This window comes from Eurytemora carolleeae, unplaced genomic scaffold, assembly GCF_000591075.1.
Source record: "Eurytemora carolleeae unplaced genomic scaffold, Eaff_2.0 scaffold1446, whole genome shotgun sequence".
NCBI lineage: Eukaryota > Metazoa > Arthropoda > Copepoda > Calanoida > Temoridae > Eurytemora > Eurytemora carolleeae.
In genome coordinates, this window is record NW_019397335.1 from 1 (window position 1) to 23821 (window position 23821).

Below are 23821 nucleotides of genomic sequence, written 5' to 3' on the forward strand. Positions count from 1 at the left end.
GCCTTCTACGGTTCTGCTCCAGACTGCTCCTTGATGTTCTGAAGATTCGTCAATATCAGCAGTTTAGAAGCTCCCTAAATCCTCCCACAGAAACTAACTACACAGTAATAACGCTCCCATATATTCCATAACAAGTTTTTACCATGAAATAAACATTTTTCAACCCCCACCATGTATCATTTAGTTAGACTTAAGGTTTAACAATCAATCTATTCAATCAGAAACTATTTAGTTGAAAATTAATTTTTTTTCATTATTAAAATCTATTAACGTATACATCAATTGTTTTCTTCATTTATCCCTTTATTAAAAACAAAATTTAAAAAAATGTTTTTTAGCCTCCGATGCCTGAGTGTAGAGTTAGGGTCATAGAAGAGGCTTATAGGAAACCTTTTCTTAACCTATATTTAGATTATCTCAAATATTTATCCAAAGCATACTTCATTTTTTTATTTTTAAATTTACAGAAGATTTTAAGATGATAATATCTTAAACAATGATAAATCTCAAGAAAAGCAAAAAATGGGAGCTATATTTAAATGTTTTTTCTTTCTTTTTTCATGGATAAGTATTCTGATTCTTCAATACAAGCTTTCCGGGTAGAGCATAGTTTTCGATGTTAATCTTAATGGTCTTGTGGTGTAAAGAGAAGAAAATAAAAATCCTTGTTAGCAAATATTTACAGCGTGTTCGCTAGTTCAAACTGCAATTGGAAAATTTTGTTTGTTTGAACACAACACGTTGATATTTGGCTCATGTTTAGACACAACACGTTGATATTTGGCTCATGTTTGAACACAACACGTTGATATTTGGCTCACGTTTAAACACAACACGTTGATATTTGGCTCACGTTTAAGCACAACACGTTGATATTTGACTCACGTTTAAACACAAAACGTTGATATTTGGCTCACGTGTGAACACAACGCGTTGATATTGGGCTTACGTTTAAACACAACACGTTGATATTTGGCTCATTTTTAAACACAACACGTTGATATTTGGCTCATTTTTAAACACAACACGTTGATATTTGGCTCACGTTTAAACACAACACGTTGATATTTGGCTCATGTTTTAACACAACATGTTGATATTTGGCTCACGTTTAAACACAACACGTTGATATTTGGCTCATGTTTAAACACAACACGTAGATATTTGGCTCACGTTTAAACACAACACATTGATTTTTGGCTCATTTTAAACACAACACGTTGATATTTGGCTCACGTTTAAACACAACACGTTGATATTTGGCTCACGTTTAAACAAAACACGTTGATATTTGGCTCATGTTCAAACACAGCACGTTGATATTTGGCTCACGTTTAAACACAACACGTTGATATTTGGCTCATGTTTAAACACAACGCGTTGATATTTGGCTCATGTTTAAACACAACACGTTGATAATTAGCTCACATTTAAACACAACATGTTGATATTTGGCTCACGTTTAAACACAACACGTTGATATTTGGCTCATGTTTAAACACAACACGTTGATAATTAGCTCACATTTAAACACAACACGTTGATATTTGGCTCATTTTTAAACACAACGCGTTGATATTTGGCTCACGTGTGAACACAACACGTTGAAATTTGGCTCACATGTTAACACAACACGTTGATATTTGGCTCATTTTTAAACACAACACGTTGATATTTGGCTCATGTTTAAACACAACACGTTGATATTTGGCTCACGTTTAAACACAACACGTTGATATTTGGATCACGTTTAAACACAACACGTTGATATTTGGCTCATGTTTAAACACAAAACGTTAATATTTGGCTCACGTGTGAACACAACAGGTTGAAATTTGGCTCACGTTTAAACACAACACTTTGATATTTGACTGACGTTTGAACACAACACGTTGATATTTGGCTCACGTTCAAACACAACACGTTGATATTTGGTTCACATTTAAACACAACACGTTGATATTTGACTCACGTTTAACAGAACACGTTGATATTTGGCTCACGTTTGAACACAACACGTTGATATTTGGCTCACGTGTGAACACAACACGTTGACATTTGGCTCACGTGTAAACACAACACGTTTAAAAAAAATATTATTATTTTATATACGACATTTGGTTGCAAGGATTTAGGGATTGGAAAATTAGATTTTGTGGCAAAGACTCAATTCCTTTCTAGTATTATCTAAATAAAGAATTTGGTTTTAGCTACAAACTCAAAATTTTTAACCCCTTAGCTTTGCAATCTGAAGGTGTAAATTTTTGATATTTTTTAAACAGACTACTTGATGTAACTGCATTCTAAGTTTGAAATATCCATGGTCTACGAGACATAGAATTAGATAGATATAGGGATTAGAAAATCAGAGTTTGTGGCAAAAACTCAATTTTTCTTTCCTTTCTCATACTTTAGTGCATAAAATCTAAACTAGAGAAGCTAAGTCACAAAGTCAAATATTTGATGTCGCATACATTATCTTCTCTATAATGGAGTGTGCAAAGGACAAAGTTCTATGTACAATTGCCTATTTTATTAAGTAAAAGAAAAATATTTATTGCGCTTGAAATATTTTAATACTTAAAGCAAAGTAAAGGATTGAGTTTAGGAAGCTTGATAAATCAGGAGATGGTGTTGTTACCATTGAGGATCTCAAGGGAGTCTATGATGTCAAGGTAATAACCAGGGGCGGGCGGCTAAGGGGTTCCCCCTTCCGGACCACAAACAAGTTTTAGATAAAAATTATTTTATTTAGTTTCTAAAAATAGTTTTGATCTTTATAAAGTTTAACTCCTCAACACAATTTTCCATCATAGAGCTTATCTTTTAAACTGAAGTATAGTTCCCGATGGGAAAGAACAGTGTAAAAAATAAGAGTGACTCATTAAAAAAATGTTCTAGAACCATCTGAAGTATTTGTATTTTCTAGAACCATCTGAAATATTTGAATATTCTAGAACCATCTGAAGTATTTGTATTTTCTAGAACCATCTGAAATATTTCTAGAACCATCTGAAGTATTTGTATTTTCTAGAACCATCTGAAATATTTGAATATTCTAGAAGGATCCTTAATATTTGAATATTCCAGAAGCATCCTAAATATTTGAATATTCTAGAACCATCCTTGATATTTGAATATTCAAAAAGCATCTTAAATATTTGAATATTCTAGAACAATCTGAAGTATTCGAATATTCTAAAACCATCCAAAATATTTGAATATTCTAGAACCATCCTAAATATTTGAATATTCTAGAACCATCCAAAATATTTGAATATTCTAGAACCATCTAAAGTATTTGTATATTCTAGAACCATCCTAAATATTTGAATATTCTAGAACCATCCTAAATATTTGTATATTCTAGAACCATCCTAAATATTTGAATATTCTAGAACCATCCTAAAATATTCTAGAACCATCCTAAATATTTGAATATTCTAGAACCATCCTAAATATTTGAATGGTGACTGTACTGAAGAAGAATTGTATCTCAAGTTCTTAAACAACTTTGAGACCAACGGTATAACCGAAGAGGTAAAATTTTATTTTATTTTCACCAAACTTTAAAAAAAAATATATATACAATAAAATTGTTACTTTTCAGGTTGGTGTTCAGAAAGATGGAAAGGTAATTTTTCAAAATAAAAATCGAAAATAATTTAATAATTAGTTTCTGTCAGAAAACGTTCCGACTTCAGGATAATATGTATATATTTTGTTCTGATATAAAAATAAATATAAATCTGAATTACAACATAGTTATAGCATATCTAAAATATTCCTTAATATTTTTCAATTATTCTTATCAATAATTTGGAAAATTAGAGATGGGTTGGATATAACTAAATAATCTAAAAATCATCAAAATAAATTCATTTATAGTATAGTATTATTATAAATTCTTAACAATTTAATTTTTCCTCTTTCCACAAGAAAAAAAATGTCAAGAAATATAAAATCCCATTTTGATTTTTTAATCAGGCACTTTTCTATTGCCAACATGTGTTAGGCCGTTCATGTCAAAACGTCATTTTTTACATAATACTGTGCTGCGGTTTTATAATATGGACATAAAAAATAAAGTCTTTAAAGATTTATCAAATTTATTCATTTGATCCAGTAAATAATAAACTCTTTAAATCAATAATCAATCGAAAAAATATTTTCAGCGATGTTCTAAATAACCCAAACTAAGTTACCTATGCTGAATGCCCACCCTGAACTAACGAGAGAGAGAGAAGCATTCGGTTTCTTTTATTTGAAATCAAACATGTTTTCGTCTATAACTCAACAGTCTTTAGACTTACAGATTTGTTTATTTTATACTTTTTCATTCAAAATGTATATGCCAATAAAAAAGTATTTAAGATAAAAGGCTATAAAATTATGTATAAGGGGTCATATTTTGATCGAAAGTCACTGTTTTCTGAAATATTGAAAGAATCGTTAAATCCACGTGTGCCACAAGCTTTTTCTAATGTCAAAGACGACTTTGAAGTTATCAATCAATTCATACTATTCCAGGTTATTTAGACTATCACTATATAAGAAAAAAATTTGATTATATTCTAGATCACTAAAGAAGAGTTTATCGACTACTATCGTGGAGTAAGTGCCTCAGTTGATCTGGATGCATATTTCGATCTGATGATCAGAAATGCATGGAAACTTTAATTCAAGTCATCTTCAGTACACTGACATATTATCATACACAAGTGCTAAGGATCAATTCCATTTTAATCCGGAAATGGATCTGTTTCCGCAATTTTTTTTGGATTGATCATGGTTAGAAATAAGAAGCGTTTTTCCAATCATTTATTAGTCAACACCTGAGACTTGTATCTTTTTGGTTTATATTTTGCCACCTTATTCCGTATCCGTAGATCCCAATATCTTTGTGGATCCGGATCCGGAACCAAGGAGCCAAAATATTGCAGATCCGGATCCTAAGCACTAACATACACAAACTGCACATTTATTGCAATTTTACTTTAAATATGTTTGTTGAAAACTTATCCTTTTAAATAAAAAATGTCCATTTTAATTTTTTTAATTAATGTGTGTTGAGGATTAAAAATAGGTAAAACTAAACCAACTTATTAAGTCTTTCTATATAATAAAGCTCATCGCTCATATATTTGTTTCTATGTAGCTATAGCCGGTCAAACTGCTGGACCGAATGGGCTAAAATTTGTAAAGGGAACCCATGGGTGGCCGGGGAGTAACATAGGCTAAACAAATTTCGACATTATTTTCTCAAAAAATCAGATTTAAAAAAATCGATTTAAAAAAAATTCCACGGGAAACGCCGGACACTTCAGTTAGTATGCAATTATAAAGCTCTTTCCTCATATATATGTATATATATGTAAGCTATAGCTGGTCAACGGCGAGACAGAATGGGCTGAAATTTTTTGAGGAGACTCCTGGTTTCCTGGGGGTAACATAGGTCAAAAAAAAATCATATTTTTTCTTCAAAAAAATTCGATTTTAAAAATTTATTTCAGCTAGTGAATTCTATTAATCCTCTTTAATCATCTGAAATTTTGTGTTATGATTGCGAACTTTAGATCAAGCCTTGTGCAGATTGCAGATTGCAGATTGTGCAGATAGCAGATTGCAGATTGCAGATCATACGGATTGATTAAATTCCTCTTCGATATACAGTAAAGGTTATACCCTGCAGGGAAAACTTTATACTTGAAGGATCTCAAGAACTTATTTTCAAATTTTATACTTGTGATCAAGCGTACACGATTAACGATATATCACACGAAAGTTTCATCCTTTAACATTCTTTATTAATTAATTAAACTTTTTGATGAAGTTTCTTCAGCTCAATAAATATGGTGAGAGAGTTTATTTTTACAAAAAATATAATTGCAATATACTCATTATTCTCAATATCTTGCAGACTGCTAGTGGTAACCTATGATATATTTCAAACTTTACCCAATAGATTAGCAGAATTCATATTAAAGGATTAAAAATATCTAGTTAAAGACAGATGTTTAGTTTCCGCTCATTACATAGGCATATTGCACATTATTATTTTAACAGGTTAGAATCTGGTGCAGAAATGGCGCAAAATTATTTAATGACCTTAAACTGAGTTAAAATCAAGAAGTCACACGTTAACATAACACTTTAACAAAATTTCCAAAAAATCTTCATATTTTCGAAAAAAAATAAAATCTTTGTTTTCTTGGTACAAATGTAACTGAAACCAAAAAGGTCAACATTTACAATACTTATATATTTAGAAAAAAAAATGTGAAGACTAATTTTTTCAAACATTAGTAATTTAAATAATATTATGTTTGTCTTTTTAAAATCTTAATCATTAGTCCACCCCTACTCGTGTGCATAAAAGTAACAAAATGAGATATGTATATGATGAAACACGACTTACGTCACTCTTCTAGTCAAATAAAAAATTTTGTAAATAAAAACCTTAAAGTGTTCAAATCTCTAGTTTTTTCTTCAAAAAATGGAATTTCTCTTTGATTCATTAAAATGGTAAATTTAAGGAACAACTACTTTTTTAGAAAATTTGACCGGTTCCGACCACGGAGTAAAGATTAAAGAAACATGGAGAGAAAAGACACCGAGTAAATTCAAAATAGATATGGAGAGAATCGAGCTGGTTCGAACGGTTTTTTTTGCTAACAACCTTAATTTCTATATGAAATATCTTGATATATGTCGTATTTGTGTTTGTTTTTTCTTTTATCATCCTATATAATTTAGAAAAAGTAGCGAAATGTAACCTTTCTTTAATCTGTGACATGTATTCAAAATTTCATTGGAAACCATTGTGTCTCGATTTCCTCTCTATTTGATCCTACTACGTCGTTGATTCAATATAAATATGTGGACCGCTAAATTCATGAAGAAGTTGAAGTGATTCATGTTAATCCAAAACATAAATTAAAATTCAGTTTTTATTTCTAAATCTAACAAATATTTCTGTCAGGTTGTACTATGCACATTTTGAAAAAAAGGTTTTTATTTTAAAACGTGCTTCGGCTTGTAAATTCTGTTGCTAGGTGCTAGGGTATCCTAAAGAGGGGCCGCCGCATATTATCGGGAGGGAGGGNGTGTCTGGACTCAAATTCTTCTCCCAGGTTTTCCTGGTTTGCAAGCTAGACCCTTTCCCGCGCTCCTGCAAACGGTTTTTGCGGTCCAGAAAATCTTTGCAAATTTAGTTTTATGCAGAGGCTAGTGCTGACTACAAGCAACAACAAACGTACGCATTGATCATTCAGAAATCAGCATTGTTGGTGGTGGTTTAGAGTTATTGTTCCAGATCGCTTTGCATGTAATTTTAATAATCCATGCCCCCCTCTCTCTCCGGGGGGTTTACATAGGAATTTCTCCAGGGGGGGGCTAATATTTTTTTTCCTACTTGGAGCATCCGTTGAGCACTCAACCCCCAAACCCCCCAGAAACCATGGATTTGACTGAATAGGGTTGGGCATGAGCCCCCCCCCCCATGTACGCCCCCAGATATTTAACTTGTGAGCCTGAAAAAATTGTTTGGTTCAGTTGATTCAACCTTTTGGACTTTCTTGGGGATTGACAAGAAAAGACGAAATAAACTAATCAGTATCACTCACAACATACTTAAATTTTTGAATCCCTAAATCGTTGCAACCTAAGTGTGTAAACCTTTTATGGTTCAATATAATGTTTCTTTCTTCATTGTCGTTACTGAAATTGGAGTTTACATTAAAATATTGCAAGAGAATAAAACATGTTGGAAATATAAAACGTATTGGAAATATAAAACGTGTTGGAAAAATGTAGGAAATAGAAAATTAAGAGTTGAGACGAGTAATCTGTCCTTTGCATTTACAGTGGTGGGCGATTAAATCAATACAATGAAAACGACTTTTATTTTTATTTTGATTTATATCAAGCTGTTAAACATAATGACTACACATTAACATAGAAGTAAAGAGAAGCTGTCAATTAAAAGAGCTTCTCTTTGATTACTTGTAAACTTGTAATTTGAAAAAATCTTGTTAACAATCAAAACTTGATAAAAAAGCCTGTATTGTATTGATATAATCGCCTACCACTGTACGTTTACTCTTCCCAGTCGGTTAACTAAGAATTTGTTAAGAATATTATAGTTTTTCAATGTTCGTTTGGTGTAAAGATGCCAGGAGGTCGATTTTAACATCAAAATACTATTCATGTATTAACAATGCACTTTGATTAGTCATTCTAGCTATTTAGGATTCATTAATACAGGGTTTCCTTCAAAGTATTAGAATTCAGAGACGACTGTACGAATTTTATTCAGTCTTTATTCTCACATTTGTAATTCCCGACATTTTGAGTTTTTACCACAAGCTCTGATTTTCTAATCCTTATATCTCTGAAACCCGTAGACCTTTGTAATTTCAAACTTTAAATTGCAAAGATAAAGGATTAGTAAATTTGAGTTTGTGGCAAAAAATGGGGCTTTACTTATAGAATGTCAAATGCCTAAAAACATGGCTGAACTCTGTAATATATATGGTTTTAATGTACAATTTATATATATCCCTGGATATATATATAGAGAAACTTGTCGAATGAAGAAATTAAATTTTAACTTCAACATTTAGCAACTGTATACATACTAGCTGGGGGGTGGCGTGGAGGTTTGGGGGGGGGATATTTACATTACATAACTTTATTTTATTTTACCCCCTATGTTTTCCTTAACTATTTTGATAGAAAACAAGAACATTTTTATAATTGATAACAAGGAATATGCTTTTTAGTGAACTTCCACGATCAAACCCCTCCACTCCCTGCCTTAGATTTGCAATGCACCATGATTTACAAAAATCTTACTCTGTTCAAATCTAACAATTGCGCCTGAATGTTTATTTACAGTTTAACAGTTAAGTAAAACTTGAAGAGACCTTTTTTCCATGACAAAAATTGTATTAGGAAAAACTAAAAAATTCCAGATTTTAAAAATTACAACAAAATTGGGAAGGGGCACTTAAACACATTCATGGTCACAGGCATTAAAATCACGAGTTTTAAAAATCAGAATGTATTAAACAAATTCAAAAATTTCTCCTTTAAATTTAGAGTTTTATGTTTGACAATCTTGGGGAAAAAAACTTCTAAAGTTCAACACATAGATTAGGATCAACGGTAAAGAAAAAATTTCAAACCTTGCGGGTTACAGAATACTTATATACAGCATTCTTCCAGGTGGAAGGTTTTATTATGCATCCTATACAACAACATTTTTGTATTTTTAAAATTTCTGTGGAATGCAAAATATTTAAAAATCCCTTCTATAAGGTCTGTATTTAATAGCACCGCATATATATTCCAGCATTCATTAAACCGGAAATTCCTTTGGAGAAAACCTAACCAGGACAAGTTTTAGAATTTACGGACTTCGTCAGATAAAGGAATTCAGGGAATTGAGAATAAACGGCAAAATTCTTGGGATATCCGACAAAGAGTATCTCGTGAGATGGAGAAATATATGTGTTTAAGAGTTTTAAAAAAGTATATTAAGGCTGAAAAAAAAGACTTTTAATAAAATGAATTTTTTTAATTTGTTTAAATTTCAATTTTTGAGAAAACTGAGCACAAGGGAACTAAGTTCTTGCAACAAACTCAGATTTTTTAATCCTTATATCTTTGCAGACTATTGATTTTAAAAACCATGAATTCTGTCACATCAAATAGTGCGAGCTTGGTTTATCAAAGGTTTACACCATCAGTGATGGAAACTAGAAAATTTTAGTTTGTGGCAAAAACTCAGTTCAATCTGTTGAGCTAGATATATATTCCTATATCTAGGAAAACTACGTGAGAATAAATCAAATTAATAAAACTAATCCCTGGCGGCTTCTTTGATTAGTTCTATAATTCTCATTAACCTTATATGCATGACTGGAACACCTGGACCCCCCCCCCACTCCCCAGCCAGACGATTTGTCCAGATCATGCTCGCAATTCAACTTCTCCTATAGTTCAACGTATCATTAGGGAAAGTTGACCGGCGTATTGTTGAACTGCAGCTGTGGCTGCCGCGACCATTGACGACTCTACTATACACCTAGAGTAAAGATGACGCCAATTTATTCACTAAATTGATCAAGGAGCGACGATATAAAATCATTCCAATAATGTTAGATAGAAGGTTGGTGGGAGAGGGTTTATACAAACATTTGAGTTTCTTCTAAAACACAAAGCAAAAATAATTCAAAAACAATATTTATTCAACAGGTAGCTGTAACAGGAGGATGGGGAATGAAACGAGACGATTTAACGAAATTTGTTTAGTCCGTTTTCTTGCATTCAGGGTTCCTTGTTTTGTTTAGTCCGTTTTCTTTCATTCAGGGTTCCTTGTAGTGTTTAGTCCGTTTTCTTACCGTCAGGGTTCCTTGTAGTGTTTAGTCCGTTTTCTTGCATTCAGGGTTCCATGTTTTGTTTAGTCCGTTTTCTTGCAATCAGGGTTCCTTGTAGTGTACGCCACCCCTGCCCACCTATGCATGTGCAGAACCTATTTTGTTGTAAATCATCCATCCTTGTTTTGACTGCGAAGATGTCTACTCCCGGTGGTCTGACGGAGGGTGTATTGGTCGGGTTGGGGACAGGGTAGGCTGGCCGAGACCAAGCGGTCAGTCTGTTTCTTTCCCCAGTCTTGCCAGCATACACAGTCATGCTCCTCCGATCCTTGATCCATCTCCTTGTTCTATCTTCAACAATACTTATCCTTACTCCGGGTACATCAGCATACACCCCGTACAGTATGCATTATCAATCAAGGTATTCATTTATCTAAAACAAAACATTTGATTAAAAACTTATGTTTTGTATTTTTTAACTAAATTTTTTGAAATATTAAATAAAATAAAGATGTTAGGGACTTAGCCAAAGGCTTATTTCCATGTGTTTCCTAGCCGCAGCGCTCGGTCACCAATCCAATTCTAGCCGCAGCGCTCAGACCTCATTGCAGCCTGCGGCGCATCAGAAAGTTGCCGCTAGTGAAAATGCCGTTAGGAAATTACCTAACACTTTAAATGGCAACCTTTCTAATTTTCTATCTTAATCTCTAAATCAATTATGTTTTGAATCCCAGATCCCGTATTCTCTCTGGTACTAAAGCAGTACCTGGAGAATTCCCCTGGATGGTTAATCTAAGACGGAGGAAGCATCTAACATTCTTCTGTGGAGCTGCTCTTATTACAGACAGGTTCGATCTTTATCACTGAAACTCACATTTTTAATTTTCACATGAAAAAATGGGGGGGGGGAGGGGTTCTTATTGGAAAATACAAAAGAAATGTCACAATTATGAATATTTCCACATGAAAAAAATTCTCAAAATACAATTAGTCAAAAACTGAAATATTCCAATTCCTATAAAATGAGAGACTAAAAACAAAATTACATGAAAAGCTTAAATATAATTGCAAACTGGACAGAAGAAGACAAATTTATGCGACATTACTGGTACGACTTTGTGACCTCGTAGCTCCTAAAGTTAGGATTTTACGCGCACAATTTATCTGGTTACATATAATATATTCATTTAATCAGATGTGGACCCCCCCCCCATCACCACAATATCTTTGCTAAGCTTTAAATTATTTTGATTAAAGTATCTGGATTATTTTAGGTATTTGGTCTCAGCCGCTCATTGTATTTCTCAAAAGGCATCTTGGGACATTGTGGCGGTCATTGGAGACCATAGTATTAGGTTAGTTTTTAGATATAATTGGAGACCGTATTAGGTTAGTTTTTAGATATAATTGGAGACCACAGTATTAGGTTAGTTTTTAGATATAATTGGAGACCATAGTATTAGGTTAGTTTTTAGATAAAATTGGAGACCACAGTATTAGGTTAGTTTTTAGATATAATTGGACACCACAGTATCAGGTTAGTTTTTAGATATAATTGGAGACCATAGTATTAGGTTAGTTGCTAGATATAATTGGAGACCATAGTATTAGGTTAGTTTTTAGATATAATTGGAGACCATAGCATTAGGTTAGTTTTTAGATATAATTGGAGACCATAGTAATAGGTTGGTTTTTAGATATAATTGGAGACCATAGTATTAGGTTAGTTTTTAGATATAATTAGAGACAATAAATAGTATTTGGTTAGTTTTTAGATATAATTGGAGACCTTGTATTAGGTTAATTTTTAGATAAAATTGGAGACCTTTTATTAGGTTAGTTTTTAGATATAATTGGAGACCATAGTATTAGGTTAGTTTTTAGATATAATTAGAGACAATTAATAGTATTTGGTTAGTTTTTTGATATAATTGGAGACCATGTATAAGGTTAGTTTTAAATAGGTACCTATAGGCTCAAATTTTCAGACATTTTGGATAAATATGCCCTTAAAATTTGCAAACAATTGCAAAAGCTATGGATTAATGAATGAATGAATGAAAAATGACTGAAAAGGTTGTAAGATTGAAATCTGCTATAATTGAACTAAATTTAGAATATTTGGCCTGACCAGTTTACTGCTCTAACCCCAGACATTTACGGAGAAATATAACCTTTAAGCTCCCATAGATACTTCATAAAAAAAATCATAAAACGCAAGACTAAGTTTGCAATTTAAATTTGCAAACATGGCCCTGTGAAAACCCTGGTACACGTGCATAGGTTTAGGTCTGGAAACCCTGGTACACGTCTATAGGTTTAGGTCTGGAAACCCTGGTACACGTGGATAGGTTTAGGTCTGGAAACCCTAGTGCACCTGGATAGGTTTAGGTCTGGAAACCCTAGTACACGTGCATAAGTATAGGTCTGGAAACCCTGGTACACTTGCATAGGTTTAGGTCCGGAAACCCTAGTACACGTGGCATAGGTTTAGGTCCGGAAACCCTAGTACACGTGGATAGGTTTAGGTCTGGAAACCCTAGTGCACGTGGATAGGTTTAGGTCTGGAAACCCTAGTGCACGTGCATAGGTTTAGGTCTGGAAACCCTGGTACACGTACATAGGTTTAGGTCCGAAAACCCTAGTACACGTGGATAGGTTTAGGTCTGGAAACCCTAGTGCACGTGCATAGGTTTAGGTCTGGAAACCCTAGTACACGTGGATAGGTTTAGGTCTGGAAACCCTAGTGCACGTGGATAGGTTTAGGTCCGGAAAACTTGGATAAAAAGTGACCTTGCGTGGGTATTATACTCCAAACACAATACTCTAAACTTAAGTTGTACAGTTAACGGTTTTCTCATCATTTATTTCGCAACAACCTGGAAAATCCGGGTTTTCCATCATTAAGCAAGTTTTTGATATAAAAAAATTATGAAAAATCAAAATCAAATAATTTTTTTAAGTCCCCATTTCAAATACGATTAATTCTTTAACTGTGTTATATTTTAATGGTTTAAGACAATGGGTGTTTAAAAATGTAGAGATCTGTTTTTTTTTCGGAAACCAAAGCAATACATGTAATCTGTATTGTAGGATTAACCCCTGTATTCTGTATTGTAGGATTAACCCCTGTATTCTGTATTCTAGGAGTAACCCCTGTATTCTGTATTGTAGGATTAACCCCTGTATTCTGTATTCTAGGAGTAACCCCTGTATTCTGTATTGTAGGATTAACCCCTGTATTCTGTATTGCAGGATTAACCCCTGTATTCTGTATTGCAGGAGGAATGATAAAAACGAGCAGCGTATTCCTGTACTCCGAACCTTTATCCACCAGCGCTACTACAGCAGAACATTCGCAAACGATATTGCTCTTCTCAAACTCAGATCGGTAAGATAATGGGACTTCTCATGAAAAATTTGATGGTGTAAGGGACTGCTCGCGAAAATAAAGAAAATAAAGAAACTATGAATGTAACGTACATAACTGAACACTAACCAAACAATCGAAATTTTTTAATCCCTTCATCATTGCAATCTGATGATGTAAACCTTTGATATTTCAAACTTGCAATTATCTTTTCTAACAAATTCATAGTTTGAAAGGTCTACGACATCAGGTTGAAAGACATAGGGATTATTAGATTAGAGTTTTTGGAGAGTTCAGTTCCTTTGGGTCATTAAAAAGTAATATTTGGTGGAAAACCTGAAGCGTAAATCGTGATGGTTCAAAGGACTGTTAAAGTGATAGGAAATATAAACGTAAACTTAAAGACGTTAAAGAAACTGGAAAACGTTGACTTTAATTGTAAATTTTGAAAATTAAAGAACTTATAGACGTAAACTGTGATGGATAAAGGGACTATTCACGTAAACTAATAAACAGTGTGGTTGGCGATTTTATCAATTCAATGAAGACTACATTCGATTTCAATTTTGGCTTATATCAAGCTGTTAAACAGCATGGATACACATAAACATAGAAGTCAAGAGAAGCTATCAATTAAAAAAGCTTCTTTTTGATAACTTGTAAACTAAATTCGAAAAAAGCTTGTTTTCAATCTAAACCTTAATACAAATGTCGTCTTCTTTGTATTGATATAATTGCCTACCACTGTAAGAGAAATTCTTTCTCGGAGACCAAATCATTATAAAAACCTATTTACTAGACTGTAAAGATGGGAATAATTCAACCTCTAGCTCTGCCCTATCCTCAGACCAACGTGAGAAAGTATTTGAGCGGGAAAGTGCTGGTGACGGGCTGGGGAACCCTGGCATCTGGGGGCAAGCTACCGGATGTTCTGCAGAAGATTACTTTACCCGTTGTTAACATCAGGAAGTGTGAGAAATCCTACGGACGGAAGAAACCTTACATGTTCTGCGCCGGAGCTCCAGGTAGAAACTTGAGCTGATTTCAATCTGGGTTTTGGATAAAATTATAAATACTTATAAAGATTTTAAGACAAAGAATTTTCTAGATATAAGATTAGAATTGAGATCAGAAACGTTTTTAAGACTTCTTTTTTACCAGAGAAAAATGTCTGCTTATCCTAACTTCAACTTAATTGATCAACGAAAAATCCGGGAGTTATTTCCGATTTCTTTTAGTCAAAAATGGACTGAAGATTTAATTTCAAATGTCTGTCAATTTAACGCACTTACCGGTTCACAACGTTAAGGAAGATATCGTCGTTTTTCTGTCTAAAAAAGTATATAATCTCCCTTCGTCTGAATGGATTGAATGTATATAATGTAGGAGAAGATGCGTGTCAGGGGGACAGTGGTGGTCCTGCAGTAATCATGTCAGGGAGGATACCTAGGTTGGCCGGCATAGTTAGCCATGGGATAGGATGCGGTCGCAGAGAGTAAGTAACTTCATTCAAGATACAGGGTTATCTAAAAGAAGATGAAACTGTAAAGACGACCTGAAACTTTCTAGATGTGACGTTTCCAACAGTTAATTAAGTATTATGACGAACTTAGTCGTTTTATGGACTTTTTAATTAATGGGCTAAAAAAACTAACATTTACAGGGAATTCTAAATACAAGAGAACAGACGATTACATAAATATATCAATATTATAATTACAAAATGTACTAACATAATTCAAACATTTTGTTAAAAAATGTTCTTCCTCCTCTTTTTTAAATCATTTTTTTCCAGTAGTAATGTATGCTTGCGCGGACTTTTTTCAGGTTTTTTTCTCGCTGAATTGGGTAAAATAATTGGTTTTTAGGATATAAATAAATTTATGGGTAAAAAGTATCACATACATGTTTTTAGGTATCCCGGTGTATACACTGATGTTAGTTATTTCACTACCTGGATACTAGATACAATCACAGGAGCAGAACAGGAGGAACAGGACAGCAGATATCCAACCAGGTATAGTTTCAATAGGAGTAGAACAGGAGATATCCTTACCAGGCATAGATACAATAGAAGTAAAACAGGAGAAATCCAACCAGGTATAGATACCATAATAGTAGAACAGGAGATATCCAACCAGGTATACAGATACAATAGGAGTAGAACAGGAGATATCCAACCAAGTAAAGATAGTATGAATGTTTTATAAACAAGTTAACCACGGTTAAATCATCATCTCATTTTAACAAAAAAAACTCTTTATAAGGATTGTAAGCGTAATTTTAAGTGGCCAGCAATGCCAAGAGAGCAATATCCGATTTACAACGGTTCATTGAGAAGAGTGAGTTCTGTGTGTCAATGTGCTAAATAGCTGTCAAATCGTTCCAAAAGCCCTGTGTAGGCTGTGTACAGTTTGACCTCTGTATCTTTAACATAAGACCTTCCAATTTTTGTCGTAACTCTTGTTTTATGCAGGAATGACAAGTATCTGACAGAAGATGAATATATCGCCCAGCTGGAGAAGGATTTCAAGGAGAACACTGACTTCAAGGATGAGACATCGAAAGATCAAGATGAGACGAAAATATCCAGTTACGCAACAGACCTGGAGAGAATATTCTCCGGATTGAATGATCATCAGGACGGGTTTGATGAGGAGAGTAACTCTCTCTGGGATAGCGGAGAGTACAACTGGAAGGAGGAGAAAACGTATCCTTCCTACAAGCCATAAATTTTATCACATCAATGTACAATCAATATGAATAAGTGATGTAATTATATCAACTATATTTAAGTAAACAAATAAAGAAATGAGAAAGAACTATGAATTATTTTGGTGGTCCTTTCTTTAATTCTCTTTTCTCCCATCTAGCAATCTTCCTCTCACCATCAGCCACCTCCCTCTTCTTATAATAAGCCCTCTGAGGATAGTTTTTCTAAAAAAAGATTTTATGAAACTGAAATTTATACTTCTAAAATAATCTTGTTTAACACTTATAAAAACTTTAGAAAAAGAAATATTCAATAAACGTCAAAACAGCTGAACCGATCGGGCCCAAATGTTTTTGTGGGACCTCGAGTGACCCCAGGGAAGGTCTATGGATGTTCGGATTTCTGAAAATTTGCTTCTAACAAAATTCGATTTTTGTAAATTTTGAAAATCCACGAAAGTTTGTTTTTGGTTTTGTTGTACAATGCATACAAAGAGAACATGTTCACAATTAAAATAGAAGATGGGCGCTCACCATATTCCAGTTGGTCTTCGGTAGGGTTCGAACCCAGGCCTTGACCTTATCCTCCTTCTCAATCTCATATCTGTCCAGGTTCTCAAAGAAGAAAAGTTTTTCCTCAGTTTTTAGAAGATTTGCTTTGGTTTGTGAGATCGCTTCAACTCTAGCAGCTCGTTGTAATACTTCATACTGCCTAAAATACATTTTTTAAACAATAACTATTAATACAAGAGTTAATAACATCCAGAATTCAATATTTGTTAAGTACAGAGTTTTCTCGAAAACGACTTCCCAATCTACACTGCTATGGTCCATCAAAACCATCGTAAACGTTATTTATTTCGTAAATTGCTTTATGGTTTTAAAATACTTTCATTCAAAGATAATAAAACCAGAAATTTATTTTAAAAAACCTTGTTCTGAAGGAATAGGTCAATGGATCATAGTAAAATCTAACCTTGCTCCAGATTTCAAAGTCAGTCCCAATTTCATCACTTTTAACTAATTTTATGAAAATCTTTCAACCCTTAAAGGGAGTGTTCGCGAAAAATGAAAGGGGGTATAGGTTTACGGCGAAAAATAAGCGCTTTTGATTGCTACTAATCTTACTTCTATCTGTTGTGTCTGTAAGGAGAAAATTGCTAAAACGACTCACACCGAAGAACGCGTCGTCCATACAAATTATAAAATTAAAGAGAAAATTCATTTTTAACAGTTCTGTAAATACTTTGAAAATATTTTTTACTGAAATAGATAATTGTATTTCTGATTGACGTCAGCTCTCTAATTCTAATTACCTTTGTAATTCTTCATTTCTCTCCTGGTTCCACTGTTTATATAGATTCTTCTGTTTCTCCGTCAAATCCGTCCTCACATTATTCTCCAGGTCCCGGCATACACTTAACAAGCTTTCATCTAGATCCAGCTCCACAGCTTTAGCGGAGCTCACGGAGTCCTTCAGTTCTTCGTTCTCAGCCAGGGCGTCCAGGACGGATTGGGCAACTTCTCCGGAAGCGAGGAGTTCAATAACACGACTTTGGTTCCCGAACAGGAAGTTGCCAAGAATATTCAAAGATCTAAAAAAACAGAGTTTGGAACCCTTGTATTGTGGATATCGAGATCAATGCTTGATCTTTTATTGATCTTTAGATAAATTCAATCTTTAATTGATTTACAGTGGTAATCTTACCCTTCAGGAATAACTGAAATGCAAAGATCAAGCATTGATCCTCAATTTTAAAATGCCAACAGTGTATATCGAGATAAAGCGTTTGCGATAATGGGTATCCTATAACATACACAAAAGTTTCCAGCTATGTTAAAACATTGTAGATATTCACGTTGATGAACAAGTTAAGTTGGCGAATTTTTAGATCTAAGGACCAAAAATCTGCACAGCTATGAAATTTAAGCTTTAACTAATGAGATCGCACAAACTTTGAAGTGTCACAAGTACATAGTCCTAAACTTTTATGATACAATAGAAAACGCACGCAGATATCCATTGCAAATATAAGAGGATTTCTAAGTCGTCTTTGATTCCTAAGTATATAAAAAAAAAAATAATAACGACCAACAAAACAAATCAAATCATTTCATACTCTCCAGTAGGGTGACACACGTATGGGGTTGGAAAAAAATTGGGATGGATAGGTTTTATAGGTGATTCGTCCCAATATAAGCTTTTTGTGAAAATTGTACGTTGATCGGAGCATTGCATCAGGTGAAAGTCGTTTTCGGTTTTTCGGCAAAATCTTGATTTTTGGTCAGTGCTTAGGATCCATTTAATTTGATGTGGATCCGGATCCTGGATCCGCACTGGAAAAATGGATTCATTTCTTTAAGATTTATTGAATTTTTTTGACAAAAAATAATTTACAATTTTTTTTTTTTTTTTTTTTTCTTTGCTTGTTTTTATCCTGAAACTTGATGAACCAATCAGAAATGAGGAAATTTTGAAAATCTCTCTTTTTTGAAAAGTTCAGATTTGGATTTTAGGAGTAAAAAAGTTTTTTTTTGCAGTTTTCGGTTGAAATTTTACCCCTTGGATCCTAAGCACTGTTTTTGGTGAAGGTCAATAACCTCAGATCCCAAATTTTCTTTGAGATCTGAGTATTGGGCTACAATGGGAGGCTGCATGCGATGATCAGCCTTTTATCTCAATTTTTAGAACCAAATGCAGCCTCTACAAAATTGGTGTCACAAAGTGTCAAATTGCCCCCGATTGTACAAGTTTTTCTTCCACCTAAGTTGATCAAGATAGAGCAAAACATGTTTTCGCATTTCAATACTGACGGTTAACATCAGCCTACTCTACAGGGATGGCTTATGGCATCCTTTGTAAGGACCAGAGGCTCAATTCCATAATAATCACAAACACAATCACAATAACAATAGTTGTTACAACAATAACAATGAAAACTTAGGTCTACCTGGAAACAGTATCGGAGCTACCAGAGTTGAAATGAATTAAAGTTTTCCCCAGGATACGATCAGGATCGCGCAGATCAAAATGATCATCGAAATAATTGTTTGGAACAACTTTTACCCGGACCCTGATGACCTCGTCGGGGTTCTCATCGACCTGAATCTCCTCCGGGTAGAACCATGGGTCCTGGCGTCCTGACGAGTAATATCTCCAACAGGATAAATTACCTGACAAAAATACAAGTTAGATGCTTTGATTGTCTCTTGAAGAATTCCAACAAACAATTCACATAAATATCCTTTTTTTTAGTAATTTATTTAAATTGAGTGACTGCCTTAATAAAGTGGCTGAACTGAAAGCTGAAACAGAAACAAACAAATAAATAAATAAAATGATCAACCATCGTGGGTTAAGCTCTCATCTAACCGCAACACCATTTTAGTTGGCAGGGCGTCACTGGCATTGTACAAATAGAATCATAAAAAGTTTAATTTGTATTTGCACTGCGGATCAAAGTGTATTTGCACTGCGGATCAAAGTGTATTTGCACTGCGGATCAAAGTGTATGTGCACTGCGGATCAAAGTGTATTTGCACTGAGGATCAAAGTGTATGTGCATTGCGGATCAAAGTGTATTTGCACTGTGGATCAAAGTGTATTTGTATTGCGGATCAAAGTGTATGTGCACTGCGGATCAAAGTGTATTTGCACTGCGGATCAAAGTGTATTTGCACTGCGGATCAAAGTGTATTTGCACTGCGGATCAAAGTGTATTTGCACTGCGGATCAAAGTGTGCTTCAGAAATTGATTAAATATTTGTATTTTCACATGATCATTACATTAGATGAGATTCCACACAGGGGCGTATTCAGGAATTTATTTGTGGGGGGAGGGGGCTCAAATTTTTTTCTTTCTAGGGGGAGAGGATCAGCACCTAATAAGACCCAAAACCCCCCTAAAAACCAAATATTTTATTGACCCAGGGGTGTGTGTATGAGGTGCTTAGTCTCCATAGCCCCCCCCCCCCTGAATAATACGCCTCTGATTCCACACTATATATTATTTCATTATAATTGGTAACCAAAACAACAGAAGATTTTCTAGAGACAATAACCACAAAATTTTCCAATTCCTGGCATTTTCAAAATGTGGTCTGCCTCTTTATTCCTGTCAATATCGCTGGTAAAAAAGGCTGTGGTTATTGTTTTAAGAATCATACTTCTTAAAGCAGGTGGACGACTGAATGTCACAAATAAATTCAAAGACGACTTTTGCTACTGCCATGTTTCGTGGGACACCCTTTACCTAAAAGAAAATAACAAAATATTTACCTAGGGCCGAAGGTAAAGTATAATTTTCTTCTTGAAGCATGAGCTGACTGGCACATCTAGCTGCTGCCCTCAATTCACCCGCTTCAAGTAACTAAATTCAGAAAATCTGGTTTGTTTATTTGTATACATTTTTACGATTATATCGTTTATTATATTTAGTGTTTCAGGTAATTTCATAGAGAACGATTTTTGGACCCCCCCCCCTCCTATCAATTAAGTGATTTTTTATATGTTGATAATCAAAACACTGTGAGTAGAGGCACATATTTTTATTATTTTATTCACCGAATTTGGGAAAATAATAAATTTTTAGGGGAATATAAAAGAAATTTTTGGTTAAAAGAACAAAAAAAGGGTCGATAATCATGGCAGTCAATATCTAATATTTAATTATTTTCCCAGAGTATCGGAAACCATTCTTGAATACCCCTGTTGTATTTACTTACCGATCATCTAGCATCTTGACAAGATTAGATATTTCCCCGTGGTCGAGCATACTGCGCACTGCCGCATGCTGTGTTGAAGGAGAGGTGTGAACAGTGTGCGGGGTCCGGCGTAGCTTATGCAGTAATTCCTAAGGAGACAGTTGTAAATCAGGCATTGACATCTTTGCATGGAGGGTCACTTTATATTAGGATTATAGTCCCTTAAAGAGCTTAAACTTTAAGAATGTGCTAAATCCCGGTTTTAGATTTTGTGAAATGAGAAAACCTAAAAACCCATGCTCAAGATAAAATATTTAAGTGCTGTTCCAAGGGTGTATTCAGGGATTTGTCAAGGGAGGCTTAATTTATTTTTCCAGGAGAAGCTGATCTACCATAGCCCCCCTAAATACGCCTCTTGGCTGTGTTAAGTGTGAAAAAAATTCAGTGCTTAGGATCCAGATCCGCAAAATTTTGGCTTCCTGGATCCGGATCAAGTTTAAGGATAAAAATATGCAAAAAAAATAAAACAAAAAATTTGAAAATTATTTTTTGTTAAAAAAATTCAGCAAATCTTAAAGAAATGATCCGGATCAAATTTAAATGAATCCTAAGCACTGGAAAAAATTAAACAAATGGCTGAATTTAAAGAAAACATAGGCAATTTTAGATTTTATTGATAATGTATTGTGTAGACGTAATTGTAGATCGTTTGTCTATAAAATGAATTAAACACTTGAAGCTAGAAAAACGACGATATTTTACACAGTATTGATCAAATTAAAGTTAATAAGATACTGTTGTGAATAGGGCAAGCTCTACATAATGAAAGTTCACTTAAAATTACGTCCGTCCATATAAAATACTGATATTCACCTCCATATGTTCGGCCTGCGTATCTGTTTTCACATTATTAGCAAATATATCCACGTCTACAGCTGATCCTCTGTACTCGTTCGCAAACTTTTTATCCAGCTCAACAAAATACTCGCCTTAATTTCAAATAATAACAGAAGTTTTTTAAAATTTTCTCATCTATTTACATTCAGCTATGTTACATTCTATCCATCTCTAATCCATTCTGTTCGGATCTTTTTAGATCTTTTCCATTCCATTCATTTCAATTCCATTCCATCTGTCTTTATTCTTTTCTATCAAGCTCTATTAATTTCATCCATTTCTATTCTTTTCCATTCAACTCTATTCCATTATATGAAATCTAACTATAATTCGTTTCATCCAGCTCGATTCATTTCCAACTTGCTCTATTCCATTCTATCTAACTCTAATTTATTCCATCCAGCTTTATTCCATTTTTTTCAGCAATATTCCATTATATCAAACTCGATTCAGTTATATCCATCTCTGAGCCATTCTGTTCAGATCGTTTTAATTCCATCCAATTCTATTCCATTCCATCTATCTTTATTATTTTCTATCCAGCTTTATTTCACTTTTTTTGTAATCTAACTCTATAAAATTCGTTTAATCCAACTCAATTCATTTCCAGCTTGCTCTATTCAATTCTATCCGTCTCAATTTTATTGCATCCAGCTTTAATATATTATATTTATTATTATATTATATTATTCTTCATTCCATCTTATTCAGCTATATTTCAATATATCAAGCTCGATTCCATTCTATCCAGCTCTATTCGATTCTATCCAGATATATTTCCATCCATTATATCCAGCTCTATTAAATTCCATCCAGTTCTATTCCATTCCATCTCTCTCTATTCTATTCTATCTAGCACTATTCCATTCCATCTAGCTTTAATCTCTATGCCATTTCTTCTATATCTATTTTTTCTATCTGGTTCAATTCCATTCTAACCATCTTTATTCTCTTTCCTATCTAGCTCTATTCCATTTCATCTATTTTTATTCTTTTTCCTTTTTAGCTCTATTCCTTTTCATCCATCTCTATTCTTCTCCATTCCATTCAGCTATATTCCATTATATCAAACTCGATTCCATTCTATCAAGCTCGATTCTATTATACGTACCCATCTTTATCTTTGAGAAGACCGGGGCCTGAAGGCGTTCCTGCCACGCCTCTCTCAGTTGGAAACTATCATTCACTACACCTCGGCTTAACAAATTATCCCGCCATTTTTTTCGAAGGAAAATCCGCCGAATATTTAGTTGAACGGCATTATTCATTTTCTGAAAATTTAAACAAATAATTCTACAATACGATAAAATCCAAGGATAAACATGAAAACATTTTCTATTATAAAATTTTTAAAATCTTCAAAGGACTACTGATGTGAATAAATTTTTTTTACTAAAAAGTTAAAAATAAGTGGCCCTTTATTAAAAAACCCCGAGGGGCACTGCCCGATTTACAAGAGTACTCTAGAAAACTTTATCTGATAAATAATGTGGACGATAGCGAAATTGAAGTGTTTTATCCAATAATTCCGTCATTGTTTCAGAAGCAAGAAATACGCAAGTCACTTAAGCACATAGAACCTAAAATTAAAATGAACAGTTTTCAAGAAAGAATATTTTTTATCTAATTCATAATTGATCTAACAAAGCTTTTAAATATACCGTTGTGAATCGGACTTGCCACTCTACCGATGAAGGGTCACTTGAAATTACGTGTACAGTCCCTTTAAATTCGGAAAAAAAATTATTGCGTTTGT

At 33.8% G+C, this 23821-nt stretch overlaps 3 protein-coding genes across 3 annotated transcripts; 2 read left to right on the top strand and 1 right to left on the bottom strand.

Annotated features, from left to right (window-relative positions):
* Positions 1–6: 6 nt before the first annotated feature.
* LOC111713583 (calcyphosin-like protein) lies at positions 7–5050 on the top strand. The gene is made up of 5 exons (XM_023488461.1): positions 7–385; positions 2609–2675; positions 3448–3540; positions 3611–3634; positions 4579–5050. Exons 1-5 carry the CDS (start codon positions 345–347, stop codon positions 4678–4680), a joined length of 327 nt encoding a protein of 108 aa, XP_023344229.1. The 5' UTR covers positions 7–344; the 3' UTR covers positions 4681–5050.
* A 5502-nt stretch (positions 5051–10552) lies between these two features.
* On the top strand, positions 10553–16574 carry LOC111713585 (trypsin-1). Its single transcript, XM_023488464.1, has 8 exons — positions 10553–10803; positions 11117–11230; positions 11657–11737; positions 13665–13773; positions 14552–14777; positions 15139–15247; positions 15668–15769; positions 16229–16574. Exons 1-8 carry the CDS (start codon positions 10697–10699, stop codon positions 16482–16484), a joined length of 1104 nt encoding a protein of 367 aa, XP_023344232.1. The 5' UTR covers positions 10553–10696; the 3' UTR covers positions 16485–16574.
* Positions 16524–23673, bottom strand: LOC111713584 (uncharacterized). Its single transcript, XM_023488463.1, has 9 exons — positions 23177–23673; positions 22042–22157; positions 21190–21317; positions 20928–20949; positions 20744–20834; positions 19416–19638; positions 17781–18059; positions 16999–17176; positions 16524–16689 (listed from the first exon to the last, which is right to left on the bottom strand). The coding sequence occupies exons 1-9, from the start codon at positions 23331–23333 to the stop codon at positions 16582–16584; spliced, it is 1302 nt and encodes a 433-aa protein (XP_023344231.1). The 5' UTR covers positions 23334–23673; the 3' UTR covers positions 16524–16581.
* Positions 23674–23821: the final 148 nt, after the last annotated feature.